At 42.6% G+C, this 15820-nt stretch overlaps 1 protein-coding gene across 18 annotated transcripts in view; it reads left to right on the top strand.

The window, feature by feature from the left end:
* ANKRD28 (ankyrin repeat domain 28) overlaps positions 1 to 6286 on the top strand; it is a 172177-nt gene extending 165891 nt beyond the window's left edge. For 11 of the 18 annotated variants that reach the window (XM_036266213.1, XM_036266212.1, XM_036266211.1 and 8 more), the window contains one exon: positions 4348 to 5023. In XM_036266213.1, coding sequence (XP_036122106.1) covers positions 4348 to 4634 — 287 coding nt within the window. In that variant the 3' untranslated portion in view covers positions 4635 to 5023. Of the gene's footprint in view, positions 1 to 4347 lie in introns of all 18 variants that reach the window. The other 7 variants (XM_036266215.1, XM_036266216.1, XM_036266221.1 and 4 more) reach the window with 1 other exon arrangement.
* Positions 6287 to 15820: the final 9534 nt, after the last annotated feature.

The raw sequence follows: 15820 nt of genomic DNA, 5'->3' as shown, positions 1-15820 counted from the left end.
CATGATTGGTTTCTGCCCTGCTCCTCTGATCTCATCTCTGGCTCTTCTCTCCATTCTGCCACGCCAGCCCCTTCTCACCATGGATGTGCATGTGTCGTGACCTTCGTTCCGGCTGTTTCCTCTGCCTGGGACACTCTGTCCCTAAGCAGTCTTTGACTAAATCCTTCACCTGTTTCAGAACTTAGCTCAAATGTCATCTTCTCAATGAAGCCGATCCTGACTGCCCTATTTATACTGCAACCTGCTACCCCCCACAGCTCTCAGTCCCTGTTACCCTGCTCGATTCAGTCCTCTTTCTTGTTTCCATGGAGCTTATCTTCTGTGCAGCAATTGTCAACCTGTGTGCCACAAGAACTTTTAAAACATGCAATACCTGACTGACCTCTTTTCCCTTAGATTCATCCAGTGTGAGTGAATCAAACTTATAACTATTTTTTCTTGTCAGATCTGCAAAAAATACAATATATTTTTTGGTGTGCCACAGAATTTCAGCGATTCACTTATGTGTGCCTTGAGATAAAAAAGATTCAAAATCACTGATCTAACATATTGTATATAGTTTACTTTTTTAAAGTTGATTGTGTGTCTCCCCTATTGGAATGAATATGAGCTCCATGAGGGCAGGACTCTGTCAGTGGCATTCACTGACACATTCTAAGTGCTTAAAAGAGTGCCTGGACACAGTGGGGACTCTGAATACTTGGGTTGAGTGTGTGTGCCAAGCCCTGTGCTCAGTTCTCAGGGTACAGTGTAGAATGAGGTGGTCTACTTCCTTAAATGGAGATGAGTGTGAACAGTGTTCTAGTGCATTTGGATTATGTAGTCCAACAGAAGTAAATCTGAATGCCACTAGAGCACGCAAGAGTGCTCAAACCCTTTTTGTAGGATCAGGGAAGGCATCCCAAAAAAGTGACTTCTAAACCAAAATCCAGAGACAAGTAAAAAGTGGGGAGAGAACTTTCTAAGCACAGAGCATTGTAAATACTGAGTTATGCCAGAGTTGCTTCACTCGGGTGTCATTGGAAGATAGCAGTTAGTCTGGGGGAGAGGGGAGCAAGATCACGCTAGGAAAACAAGTTAGCAGTTACAGGTGAGAGAAGAGGGTAGCCAGAATTAAGGTGGAGGCATTGCAGATGAAACAGGTATTTGGATCTTGTGATGGGACTCACTGGGACTTGGTGAGGGAAGAAGTCACATGCCACCTGGCTTGGAGAGCTGTGTGGATGGAGGTACCATTGTCTAATATGGAATGTAGGAGGAAGGGCTGGGTTCATTTAGGGGTTTGAGAAAAGTTCAGTGGAAACACCAAGGGGCTAATTGGATATATGTATCTGGAGCCCAAAAACAAGAGCTGGATTGGATAGAGATATTTGGGGATCATTAGTATATGTAGTCATGAAATCCATAGAAGTAGCACACTAAAGATAAATTCAGACTCTCATCTAGCTTTAAATGAAACTTTCATTATCAGTAAATTACATTTCTGGAAATGTAGAACTATATAGATTAAAACAAGGAACCTAAAATTAGGATACTTGACCACATTGTGAGCTTCTGAATCAATAGCTGGTATGAAAGTCTTTACTGATCATTTTTAATATTTTATATATTATAAAGAAGTGGAAGGGATACTATAACAGATCACCTGTGACTTGGATATCTTTAACACATTTTCAATGTAAAATCGCAATTATGGTCCAAAGTGGACAAGTCATAGTAAATACTGATCTCATTTTATAATCAATTCTAAATTTCAAACTAATGACCCAGTTACAAATTGCTCAAATAACAACAATAGTTGATGATTGATTAGGCTCTGTAGTCTAAGTAGAGATGAGAGAAAGGGCTCAGTACATCCTAATTCACTCTAAGAATAAGGGTAAGTGATATTCCCATGAATTTTCCTGGAGGAAGCAAAATACATTGTCCTTGCATGGGATGGATCCAGTGGTGGGGAGTATCTGGCCCATAGGCTATATAAGGTCCTTGAAATAATACCAGCTAACATCATACACCTCACCAAGTTAGCCTGACCAAATATGGCAGGCTATATTTTTAAGTTGATAATTTTGCGAATGATGTTATAAATATCCAAATGGCCCTTGGCAGAAAAAAAGGTTCCCCACTCCTGGATTAGACCCTTGTCCTCAAGCAGTTTGCTTCTCTTACATTTCTCTTTAGCTGATCATACCAACCCTATGCAGAGGAGAGGAGCCTGTTGTCATATTCCATCTAGAAAGCACTCCTGAGATACTCCTCTCCCCCCATCCCCACTCTCATCTAAGGCATCATGTCCTGTCTAATGAGTTGCTCTGCCTACCAGTAGGAGCAGCACAATAGGCAACTTCAGAAGAGCCCTTTAAAGAAGTGTGATCATTGCCCGACTGGTGTGGCTCAGTGGTTGAACATCGACCCATGCACCAAGAGGTTGCCAGTTTGATTCCCAGTCAGGGCACATGCCCAGGTTGTGGGCCCAATCCCCAGTGGGAGGGCATGCAGGAGGTGGCCAATAGATGTTCTCTCATCGACGTTCCTATCTCTCCCTCTCCTTTTCTCTCTCTCTAAAAAATAAAAATAAAGAAAAAAATAATAATTTTTTAAAAAGACGTGTAATCGTTGAAGCACTGTCCTACGCACTTTGAGCAAATAGAGTTTTTAAATGTGCACCCTTCAGCCACTTCAGACAAACTTGCAGGGGTATTAGCTGTTACCTTTGACCCTTGAAAGGGAGAAAATTTATGAAGGGATGATGTTATCTTTTTTTCTCAATGCTAATGTATCATGGATAAAAATATACAGTGATACCTCGGTTCTCGAACATAATTCGTTCCAGGAGGATGGTCGAGAACCGAATTGTTCGAGAACCGAAGCAATGAAACCAATAGGAAAGCGGACTCCACAAAGCGTGACTCTCTCTCTGCACTCACACTGATGACGCAAGCGAACGCCATTCGGCTCATCTCGGAAGTTCGAGTTCCAAATATTTGTTCGGATTCCGAGACAAATGTTTCTCGAATCTCCATTTGGTCGAAAACCGAGGCGTTCGAGAACCGAGGTTTCACTGATAGGAGAACTAGAAACAGCCAAATGCTTAATAGAATGAATAGCTAAACCATTGTATAATCACACAGTGGAATATATAACAAAATGAACTGACTGCAGCAACATACACATCATGGATAAATCTCACAGACATAATGTTAAACAAAAGAAGCCAGATGTAAAATAATACACACTGTATGATTCCATTTACATTAGGTTTTAAAAAGTCAAAACTATAGTGTTTATGAATACAAGTAGAAAGGAGAGCACAGAAATGATTACCACCAGTCAGGAGGTGGTTCCCTTTGTAGAAGAGAAAGGGTTGGTGATTAGGGAGGAGACAGATGGCCTCTGGCATGCTGGGCATGTTCTCTTTTTGGATCTGGATGGTGGTTACATGAATGTTTGTTTTGTAGTAAATCAGCTATATAAAGAACAAATGGGACTTTTAAAAACATCTATAGATGTGTGTGAAGGCTAAAGCATGAGTAAATGCAGTAAGAGGGAAAACTGTCTAGATGTACAACAACGAATGAAACTGCAGACTCAAAAGTGAAGGCATTTGCTAACCCTCCCTGTGGGCAGCCTAACCTTGGCATCACACAGTGTGCTTACCAGCGTCTCTCCTGCTCCATCCTCACACTGGGCCCTGTGCACCAACCAGAGTACCAAAGGTTTCCTTTCTCAGTTGTATTGATGACGGTATGGAGCCTTATGGCTAAGTCAGGCTTCTTCAGCCACAGAAAGGGACAGTTATGAAGTAAAAATTGTGTGGACATAGGAGTTTTCTAAGTTCATCTATTTCGTTTATCTACAATTCTTTAATGGAATGTGATGCTAAAAGAGAAGTTTAAGGCAGCAAAGTGTCATTCATTCTGCACATCCGTTTTGAGTGCCTGCTCAGAGTCTCATTCATGAGTCTTGTCTCATTTAGATTTCTTAGCATATAGACCCTTACATTAACTTAAATTTAATGGTAAGAGTCTTCCACCATTCTGAAAGATTATGGAACTTTTTTCTTAATCCCAGTATCTTCTGTGAATTCTGATGGCTATGGATAAGTTGTGAGATCTTGGAGAAATCATCCAACTCTGGGCCTCTGTTTCCTCTTCTGTAATGTAGTCTGAAAGGTCTCCTACCCTAGTTTGCTTTGAGTTTTCTCTTTTCTACTTATTGGAAATTACTGAATCACTTTAAACCAGTTTATTATAAGGCAAGCAATTGAAAATACTAAAGGCATATTTTCTTATATTATCTAAAGAGTCTCAGGATGTTTAATTTTTTAAATTTTATCTTCAATTCTAGGCTATACCCCAGCTTTGGCCTGTGCTCCCAATAAGGATGTAGCTGATTGCCTAGCTCTCATCTTGGCCACCATGATGCCTGTCTCATCAAGTAGTCCTTTATCATCCCTGACATTCAATGCCATTAATCGTTACACCAACACCTCAAAAACAGTCAGCTTTGAAGCCTTGCCCATCATGAGGAATGAACCGAGCTCCTATTGCAGTTTCAACAACATTGGCGGGGAACAGGAGTACTTATACACCGACGTGGATGAGCTCAATGACTCTGACTCCGAGACCTACTGAGAGGCTGAGCCAGGGGTCGAGAGAGTTCTGACACTAACGCTTCAGACTGTGCTTTTCAGGAGGAAGGCGCTTCCTCATTCAAGTACAACTTCAGCCTGAGAGGGAAGATCTCAGAGTGAACGAGTGTAAGACATGTGACGACATTAGGAAGAAGAATTTTAAAGGCAAGTTTTGCAAAAGGAACTTTTAGGGTCTTGAAATAGACTTGATCAGAGGAAAACACTTTGATGTCAAATTGCTTTGTGGAATTGTTTCATTTGGTTTTGCAGTGCCAGGAATAATTTGGGACACTGTGCACCCTAATCTGCTTACACAAGCAACACTATTATAAAAAAAGAGATAAGGACACTAGATTTAAATGTTATCAGTAGAGCTACAGTTATATTTAAGGGCAATAAAAGTTTGGTGCAGTAGGCATTATGTGCACAGCAAATTGCCAAAGGACCAAATAAGTTAAAGGGTTTAATAGAATGCCATTTTGTGGAGACTGGAGTAGGGGAAATAAGACATTATCTAAACCAAACGAATATTTCTGAAAATGAAGCTGAGATTTGGTTTTAAATATTGATTTTTTTTTTTTTTAAGAGAAAACATCTGAAAGCCTTCGAATCCTGTATAAACCATGAGAGAAAGCAGATGTATTTTTACATTTTTTCTTTTACATAAAAATTTTAAAATTCCAAGTTTTATAATATTAGAATTGAAAACCAGCTGACTGGGTGCAGTGAGGGCGAAAACTTGTGATGTAGACATGAGATAGATCAGGGCCAGGCTACTGTTGCCCAGTTTTGAATGATTTAGGTTTTTAATTGAACTATTTTTGTTTGAAAAATGTAAAGAATTTCCTAGAAGAAAATTTCAAAAAATCCAAAATTAAATTATTTTCACCTTATTGCAGCTAAGCTTTCAGCATCACTACTTTGGATGGTACACCTTCATCACTTACTACTCTCTGTGCCTCCTCCAGGATTGGGGGATTTTTGTTGTCTTTGTTTAGTGAAGAATCAAATCCCTTGTTATTGATATGTTAACATCATCAGGTCCTTTAGAAGTCATTTGCATATTGGGCAAGATTTAAAATACTAAAATCTTTAGGTCCTATTCAGATTGGGGGAAAGAAGCAACTGCCTTTCGAATAACAGAGGGGTGAGGAGAGAGAGAGAAGGCTGACATTTAGGCTTTTAAACAACAATTTACATTGTTCTGCTTTTACTATAACTCACTTTCCCAGTGAGAATGATTTCACACGTGTAGGGGGTCTTACAGGTCTAGGTAGAGTTCCATAAATTTTCACAAAATGATTCCCAATTTCATTTTATCCTTTTTGTATTGTAAAACTGGAAACTTTATGACATTGTAAATTATCAGCTGGTTTTTCTGAATATAAAGTGTGAAAACACAGAACAGTATTTTGATCTATTTGATAATTTTGTGGGTTTTTTGAAGAATTAATGAGCATGTACATAGAAATAGTGACTGCTTGAATACTGTATTTACTTGCACTCTTTCAGTACATCAAGATTCCTGTATATTTTAGAGTATAATAAAACACAGATGTGAGTTGTATTTAATGAATAATGTATTTGTATCTGTGCATATGACCTAAAAATCTATAAAGTTTCTAGGGCATTGACTACTAGATTTTAAGCATTTTTTCTAAAATATTTACAGAAATTATAAATATAATCCTCCATCTTTTCTTTATAATATAAAAAAAGTCATAAAGGATCCTTCCTAATTAGTGGTAGGAAGGTGAATATGCATTTTAAAGACAGAAGACTACATTTTCTATTGTACCTTTTGAAAAAAGAAAAAACTCAAGAGGATTCTAAAAGTATACATATGTGTGCTTTCTCTTTCCTTTTAGGAATTCTCTTCTGAATTCCCTGAGGGAATTTTCTAGAATCTCAGAATTGAAAGAGACCTGAGGTTCATCCAGTCTAACCTCTTAACAAATGCAGGAGTCCCTTCTACAAGGGTGATCTTTCCAACTTGGACACTTCCAGTGACTCTACCTCACCAAGCAGTCCATTCAGTTGTTGAGCAGCTCTGTCTGTTAGAAAGGTCTTCCTCTCGGTAACTTCTGTCCTTGGGCCCAGGTCTGTCCTCCAAGAGAACACTGAGAACGTTGAAAGGCTGAACCTCGTGCCCTCTGCCATGTCTTCTCTTTTACAGGCTGTTAGACTCACCTGTGCTGATTTCCAGAAGGACTCATTAAACATACTGTTAGATTTTCCACATCTAGTGAAATCCAAGGTGTAGCTATAAAGTAACAAGCTGTTTTTAATTTATCCTCACACGTATCAGAACTTAGATCTTGCATCACTTTATGTCAATGATGCTATTACTGAAAATATTTGTGAGGTGGTTCTTTGGATTATTTGTTCACTAGGAAAACTATTTCATTGCTTTGTGATCACATTTTGTGATAGTCCGTACCCCGGCTTGATCAACCACTTCCTTTGGTCTGCACCTGATGAGGGAAGCCCAAAGTGCTGGCCCAAGTAGTATTTGAGCAGCATTCGTAGTGCTGGAGTTAGTACTTGGGCTGCTTGAATGAACGAACACAGCACCACAGTAAGTTCCTTTAGAGTTACACCTTGTCTGTCAAAGCACTCAGGCCCTGCCCTGCAGGGTTCTTATCCTTGTAGGGCAGGAAAGCCTGTTTGCTTTTTTACCTTATGCATGAAAGATGACATCTGAAATACCCGATGTGTATGTTCCTAATACCAGCTTCTGCTCTAGAACTACTTTGGGCGAAATGGTGGCCACCTCTAAGACATTCGACTCAGTGCCATTGACTTCAGGAGATCTCTGGGTATAGCTATCAATTGGGGGTTAATTTGGCTTATATTGGAAACTTTTAAATGAAATAAAGTTTTTTAATGCAATAAATCAAGTGTCTTTCGTTTTTACATGCAAACTCCTTTTATCTCTTAATGTCTAAGTAGAGTTCTGTTATAACTAGTTTTTACCTTTCTTTAAAAACCTGATTTTTCAATAAAGCTGTTTTGGAATTTAGATGAGGCTATCTAAATGGGTTTTTCATATATATATTCATTCAACATGTATTTATTGCTTGCCTGCCATATACTTGAGGGTGGGAATGGGCAGAAAGTGGGCCTAGAAATTGTGGTCTTGTCCTCTAGGAGCTTATACCTTTATCATGGAAAGGCATATCCCTGAAAGCGGAAAGTATACAAGTATACCTGAAGCAGAGATGACTTGCTAAGGAAGTCCAGAGAACAACCAGATCCCTTTGGGAAGGAAGATCAGAACAGGCTTCATGGTCACTAATTATGTCTATCGAACACATGGTATGTGACGCACTGTCAACGTCGTCATCCTCATGCTTTTGTAGCTGGCTGACCCGCGTGGCGGGTGATTCTGCTTCACATGAGCTCTGGCTGGATTGGACTAGCGCCGTGAATTAGGCTGGGGTCCGCTCCAGCTGAAGTCCAGAAGTTCTCAGTGGTGACGACCAGCACAAGAAGGCAAGCTTGACCACACAGACCCAGGTGTCCCTCTGTGTGTATCTCCGTTGCTGAGACTCTGCTGGCCAAAGCAAGTCACAAGGCTAAGCCCAACCTCGGATGGGGCAGCTTGGCTCGGCCCATTGGGAAAGGATAAGCCCGCCAGCTTGTCACTGTTTCCCGTGTACCCATGGGCATGCTTGGTAGCCTCTGATGTCTGCCTGCTCCCTCCCTGGGGTACCCCTCCCAGTGTAGCTGGCTTGTGTGGTAAAACTGGGTAGCAAATTCGTAGTTTGAATTGGAGAGTTCTTCCGTGGCAGTGCGAACTGGGAGGTCAGTGTTGGGTTTCCTTTTCCCCAAAGGTGAAGAGCCACCCCTTTGTGTACCTCACACTCCGGAGGAATGCAGCACCAGTCCCTTGTCTTCCTGTGACCACCCCTCAAGTCAGCCTAATCTACTGCCAGAGGGAAAGTACAGCTTGGCTAGTGACTCTTTAATCCCCCAAGATGGCTGTGTGTGAAGTTCTCGACTACAGATTATTTCTCCATCTCGCCCTCCCCAGCACTTGTGTAAGTCTCCATTCCCCTGCTTCGTTCTTTGCGTGTTATTTCCCATTTCCTGGTGGTTATTTCACTCCTCTGGCCTTTCTTAGGATTATCTGTCTCCTCTCTTAATTAGACTTGAAATACAGGCTCAAGTGGTATTTCCTTCATTTGAAAAGCCAGTCATTTAACCTTAAAATTAATATTTCTCTTCACCCTTCTCTAAACTTCAAGAAAAAAATTACGTTTTTACCTTTAGACCCTCAGCAAATATTTCTGGAGTATGTACTCTGCAGCAAGCACTTTTTTGGATACTGGAGCTGCACCAGGGATACGATGATGAACCTTACAAAGTCCCTGTCTTCAGGAAGCGTATGTTTTAGTCAGGGAGACAGATCAGATGAGGGGGGACGCTTTGTCATTGTGGCTCTTAAAATGTGGCTCTTAAAATGGTGAAGGAAAACAGTTTTCTAAAAACTCAAGAGTCATTATATAGAAAAATTTTAATTAGAAAAGATGTTTCAAAATGGTAATGTTTCAAAGTGGCAAATATTCATTGGATCTAAAATTTTCAGCAATTTGGCTGGTTTTGCTCAGTGATTAGAGCATCGGCCCTTGGACCAAAGAATCTCGGGTTCAATTCTGGTCAAAGGCAGGGACCTGGGTTGCGGTTCCTTTCCCCGGCCTTGGTCGGGGAGGCAGCCAATCGGTATCTCTCTTACATCAAGGTCTCTCTCTCTCTCTCTCTCTCTCTCTCTCTCTTCCCCCCCCTCCCATTCCCTCCCACTCTGTCTGAAAATAAATGGGAAAATATCCTCAGGTGAGGATTTTTTAAAAATTTTCACCAATTCTTCCCACATACCCATTCAATAGCCTCCCCTATCTGTGCGACTTCTTTTGTCTTTCTTCCTCACAAATGTTAAACAATTATTAATTTAGAGAGCCTCCAAATATAGATGGCTATGAAAAACAAAGAAACATAAAAGTAGACATAAACATATTACATATGTACCAGGGTAGATGCTACATTTCAAGGGAGGCCTGTGGAAAAACTTAGTTTTGTTTAAAAGTCAATGTTATGCTTCTAGAATTCGATGAGAGTTACTATCAAGTAAAGAAGCATCTGTCAAATTCACATAGAATATACTGTGACATTTTTCTTATTACAAAGTAATAATAGTAAAAAATTTAGAAAGATAAGCAAAAGGATAAAACCAAACTATCCATCATCTTACCACTAAGATCATAACAAACACTGAAAGTGATTTTATTTTTCTAAATATGCAACTATAAATATGAGCCATATCTTCTAAATGGGGTTATATTACATATCGTGTTTGTAACTTGCTTTTTTACTTGCTATATTATAAATTTTTCCATGTCAACATGCTGTATATAAATACAAAGTAATAAATACGCATGGTACTTAATGGCTTCCTAGTGTAGAAAATGGCTTCAACCATTGCAACCTCAGTGCAGGCACTTACTGAGCATGTAGCAGGTGCCAAGAAGCTTGCTCAGGCTTCGCCCAGTGGAACGTGCCACCTGAGAGTGAACTGGACGCGGGGACAAACGCGGAGAACAGATTAGCAGAAGGCAGCGGAGCTGTGGGGTCAAATTCATGGAATTCAGAGGCAGGCAGGCCCCCCTGGGTGACGTGTGGCAAGTCACAGCCGCTCTGAGCGCTCGTCGACCCTGTCCAATGCGGAGGTGAGCACATGAAGATCGAGGAGTTGACGCCCTCCGAGTATTCAGAGAAAAGGGAGTGACGCCGTGAATGCTCGCGGACACGCTGCCTTGTGTGAGCCTGGCTCACGCACAGCTGAGTGGCCTTCGGCCAGTTGCTTAGCTTCTCTGTGTCTCGGCTTCCTCAGAATAATAATGATCTCTCACAGAGTTATTGGAAAGATCGAGTGAGTCATTATGCCTGGCAATAGGGAGCGTCGAATAAATAAAAATTCATATGACTATAGCAACCTACTTGGAGCTAGAATTAAAATTAGCCCACAGATTCTTCTATACTCCTCCCACCAACGGGTGGGGTCTGTTTCCTCCCCTAGACTGTAGGTGGGCTCTGTAGCACTTTTACTAATCGTGTGTGGCACAAGTGTCACTGTGCCCCTTTCTGGTTCCAGCCATCCGAAACTGGCAGCTTCCCCCTCCTGCCGTCACATTCTCTCTGGGGACCCTGAGACGTCCCGTGTGCAGTCTGTTCTGAGACCATCATGCTGGAGGCCCACGTGGAGAGGCCCAGCGAGCCTGCCAGCTGCCCAAAGGTGTGCCAGGCATGGGAGTGGGGGAACCATCCCAGAAGTGGGTCCTGCAGCCCCACCACTCCAGCGGGAAAGAGCCAAGCTGCACAAGTGTGCCCTTCCCCAATTCCTGACCCCCGAACTCGGGTGCAAACTGAAATGGGGTTTCCAGTCATTGAGTTTCAGAGCAGTCCCATTACTTAGCAACAGATCATCACAACACAGACTATGAAAATCGAAACACATTATACAAATGAATGGGGAAGGGGTGGGGAGCCGCCAGCCTGGGGACCAGATGATTCATATTACAAATTAAGTCTTGTTTCACCCTGTTCTATAAAAAGACCTTCCCTGTCTGTGTGCGTGCTGTTTACTTCCTTATCTTACTATTAGAAGGAACTGAGGGAAGGAATGAGCGTCTTCAAAGGTGTTTGAGCTGAAATCATCTTAGAGAGACGGGACCTCAGGCCTGCAGAGGTAAGGAAGGTGCCCACGGTCTCACAGCAAGTCGGGAGGAAACAAGGCTGGTCCCTGGACTCTTGTGCTTTAAAAATACTATTTAATTTCTTGTTTTATTTATTTTATTGTTGCACTGCTTTGCAGGAACAAATCTGGTGACGTGTCCACATTACAAATTCTACACATATTGCACCTCCCTAGCAAAGGTCTGGAACAGAATTCTACAGGGGCTCATAGAATACAGGGGGGCCAAATTGTGGCATATTATTTGCAAAACAATAAAATTCTTCATCCTTTTAAAATTCATTTATAATGCCAAAATAATGGCTCTTATTATAGCATTATATTTCTTTTTTTAAAATGTTTTTTATTAACTAATTTTTGCTACAGGTGTTTCTCCTTTTCCCTCGCAGACACCTCGCCCCATCCTGACCTCTATATTTCTTCATCCCATAATGCCCAGCCGGACATGCGTCATAACCCAGCATGTTAACACTTTGCAGTTTAGATAAAATGCATATTACAATCCAGAGGACATTCTTCGTTGAGTTTTTTTTATTTGGTTTGATGATCACTAAACAATTTGGACTGCAATCATTCTTTTTGAAGATGTGTATTTTTACAAAAACAAAAACCTTTCTGTAAGAGTTTTTTCCCCACTTTATGTGATGTGTCTAACAGTCTTTTAAAAACTGGTGCAAGACTATATTAGAAAATGTTAAGTTTAAGATGAATAATCCCAAAGAATGACTGCCTTTCTCCCTTAAATTGCTATTTACTTTAGCATAAATTTAAATTTTTAATTTTTCTTAAATTGCTGTTAATTATAGGCCCTTGGTGAGTCCTCAGACCTGGTCATGATATGTGACTGATTTAGGAGGAAGTGGGGCTTCTGGAACCTGCTGGTCAGTAGCCAGAGGAATCATTTTAATCCACAACGTCTTTACCCTGCTTAATGCCCTCCAAGGCTTCCCTGGATGTCAGTCTCCCCATCTGACCTGTATCTCCTCAGAGTACAGTGTTCGGGCTCCAAGGTCGATATAGTCTCGAGAGCGAGCCCACAGGAGCGGTAGTGTGGATCACCACCCAGCTTTGGAAGACACACAGCGTCATATCTGCTTTGTTCCCATCACTGAGGCCGTTGCGAATCCTGCCAAGGTCAAAGGAAGAAGGACAGACCCCTCATCTTGATGGGGACTAGCAAATTCTGGAACAGCAAATGGAGCCGGAAATATCCTTGCAGCTATTTTTGGAAAGTACAGTCTGCCACAAACATCCTTCACTGATTTGTTTTAGGGTGTGTGTGTGTGTGAAGCCTGTGTTTACATGAACACTAGATAACAAGCTCTCTTTAAAGGTTACAGTCTTTTCTTGTTTGCACGCTCCACAATTTCTAGCACAGTATTTTTACACAGGGCTAACGCTTCATTATCATCTGACTTCATGTGAGTTGTAAGGTATCCATTGTTGAATCAACAACTTTTAAAGAACTAGAACCCCCAGATATATCTTATTTTAAAACCACCTGTACATAATGTTATCTTTCTCTGATTATTCAGGAATTGCTTTAGAACCCTGCAGCCTTTCCAGATCAATGTTCCGAACTTCAACCATCCCGCCCCAGCGCTCAGAGAACACGAGTGCTGATCATCGCACTTCCGTTGGTATATTTAGAGTGTGAACGTGAGAAAGGTGGTGTCTTTGCGTCAGTGTCGTGGTATCTCTAGTTAACACATCAGGACCCGATGGCAATCGACTCGAGATTCAGAAGGTAAACTACAAACCAAGTCCTGAAGTTAAAGGGCACAGCACCAAAGATGTCATTCTGCCCAAATCAGATACTATTTCAGAAACTGTAAACACGTAAAAAGTATGGACGAAATGGATCATTAGACCTGCATAGACCTGCCGTGGACAGTTTGAAACAGACACATCAATAAGCATAAACACAAGACACCGTCCTGCATCCTACATGTGGTTATTCGAAAGGTTGAAGCTCTAGATGAAAAGGTGTCGCGAGCATGCCACCTGCCACTTTTCTCACATTGGAACTGAACAAAGGGGTTATTCTCAAAATAATTGCAAATAAATTAGTTCAATAAGTTTTCTACGTTCACAGGAAGCCTCCCATGAACTTTAAAAATGACACAGAACCCAATGAAAGGCAAGTTTATTTAACTATAAATTACGTTTTCCTACTTATTCGTCTTAGGGTAAACAAAAGTGGGACAATATATTTGGATGATAAAAAGTCACACAGAAAGGGTAACAATGGGCTTTAAACTAATACGAGAAGAGAAGGAGAGAGTTCTGGAAACTGGCTGTGCATTGGTCCTGGGTGGGATTTCCCCATTCCAGCTCTGTCACTGGGATGCTGGCTAGCCTGGGCACTTCCCTTCCAAGCCTCAGCTTCCTCTCCTGTGAAATGGGCACACAGCGTGCCTCAGAGGACCGGGCGAGGCACTGACGACTAAGGCCAGCACACCTGCCAGGAGATGCACTGCCTCAGAGCAGTGGCCTCCCTCGGCCAGGATCCGGATCACCCGGGGGGCTCCTTAGAACACAGATGGCGCCCTGGCTGGCTTGGCTCAGTGGCTGGAGCGTCGACGTGTGGAACAGAGAGTCCTGGGTTTGGTTCCCGCTAGGGGCATGTATCAAAAAAAACCAAAAAAACAAAAACAGATGGCTGGGCCCCGCCCCCGGAGTTTCTGACTCAGCAAGTCTGGGGTGGAGCCCAAGAATTTGTACTTCTAACAAGTTCCCAGGTGCTGCTGGTTTGGGACCACCCTGTGAGAAGCCCTGGTCTACAGCACACCAGGCTGGTGGGTGACTCTGCCTGGGGTGTGTCTGTCTTCTCTCCTTCTAAGGACACTAGTCATATTGGACCGAAGGGCCACCCTACTCTCCCACGACTTCATCTTAACTTACATCTGAATCGCATCTACAAAGACCCTATTTTCAAATAATGTCCCACTCTCAGGTCCTGGGGGTTCAGACTTTAATATTTCTTTTGGGGGAACACAATTACCAAAATATCCTCCAACTCCAGGGGCGTCTTCAGCGGACGCGGCCCCACTGGACATCTTGCCGGTAGCCTCATGAGAGGCCCTGAGCCCAACCCCCCGCTCATCCACGCCCGACTCCTGACCCACACACTCTGTAAAGGAATCGTGTTCCTGATTGTTTCAGGCCACTGCGTTTGCGGGTAGTTGTTATGTGAGAATAGGAACTAACACAAGGAAGCAGACGGCAATGAAGGCGAAGGCGTCCAGTCCTGCTCACAGATCTTCAAGTCACATCAGCATCTGTTTTCAGTCTGGGCGTTTGGCACAACATTTCACACTATTAAAAGTTCTTTGTAGCCTGGCCGGTGTGGCTTAGTGGACTGAACGTCATCCCATGGACTGAGGGGTCCTGGTTCCATTCCCAGACAGGGTACATGCCTGGGTGTGGGCTCGATCCCCAGTAGGGGGCGTGCAGGAGGCAGCCGATCCATGTTTCTCTCTCACATGGATGTTTCTCTCTCTCCCTTCCTTTCTCTCTCTCAAAAAATCAGTAAAAACATATTTTAAAAAACAAACCTGTTTCTAAAGTTTTGCAATGCATAAATCCACTTTCTTAAGATGGTCATTCATTTAGTGGGTGTGTAGGCATTTCGAAATTGCATTGCAAATCCAAGCGGCTGACTCACCATTGTCCCTCTCTGGGCCACGCTTCGGGGCCAGGTCACCTCCTAGGCCTCCAACCCAGCACTCTGACTGGCTGCTCTCAGGTCAGGAGCAATGGCCACAAGGGACTGAGCAGGGCCACCTGTGGGTGAGGGGTGGCCCAGGTGGGTTTCCCTCAGCAGTGGCTGCCGGCAGGCTCTCCCCAGGGCTGCTGGGGAGACACTGGACAGGACAGTCTGCAAACAGGGCTGTCTGCCTTCTCTAGCAACAGCCTTTTGAAGTCCTGTGTGGACGCAGCTCATTCGTCTCCCGCTTCCTCTGCGAGGAAGACCGCAGACAGGCCCAGCTGCCCCGACATGAGGAACCACACGACCGCGCCACTTCCTCCGAGTCTGATTTAACCCCAAACACACTTGGTTTCCTGTCTCCCTGTTATTGTCAAGATTGCCATTTGCTTCCTGAATTTCAGGATCACAGTTGACAAAAGCGTATCACAACCATTAGTCATAGGTGTATTTTTTTTTTTCCTGAAAATGATTTATTTTACTCATTTTCCCATCCTCTACTTTGCTCTGCCATCTGGCAGGTACTTCTTTTCATTGTAAACATCATTTTGTTTTACCACCATTATTTAGCTCCTCCTCTTTTCTATTTCAAGAGCAATTGGTTCTAAATTGTCAGTAGGAAGTAGCTCGGGGAAAGTTCGAGGTGGTCTGATCAGGGGGCGGTGATTCACCAGTGTTTATTGGGTGAAGTGGTTCCCCCGACTGCATTTAGGACTAGCTTCTCCGT

Source organism: Molossus molossus, unplaced genomic scaffold, assembly GCF_014108415.1.
Source record: "Molossus molossus isolate mMolMol1 unplaced genomic scaffold, mMolMol1.p scaffold_m16_p_18, whole genome shotgun sequence".
Classification (NCBI taxonomy): domain Eukaryota; kingdom Metazoa; phylum Chordata; class Mammalia; order Chiroptera; family Molossidae; genus Molossus; species Molossus molossus.
The sequence above is the reverse complement of the archived record's forward strand: the minus strand, read 5'-3'. Positions and strand labels throughout refer to the sequence as shown.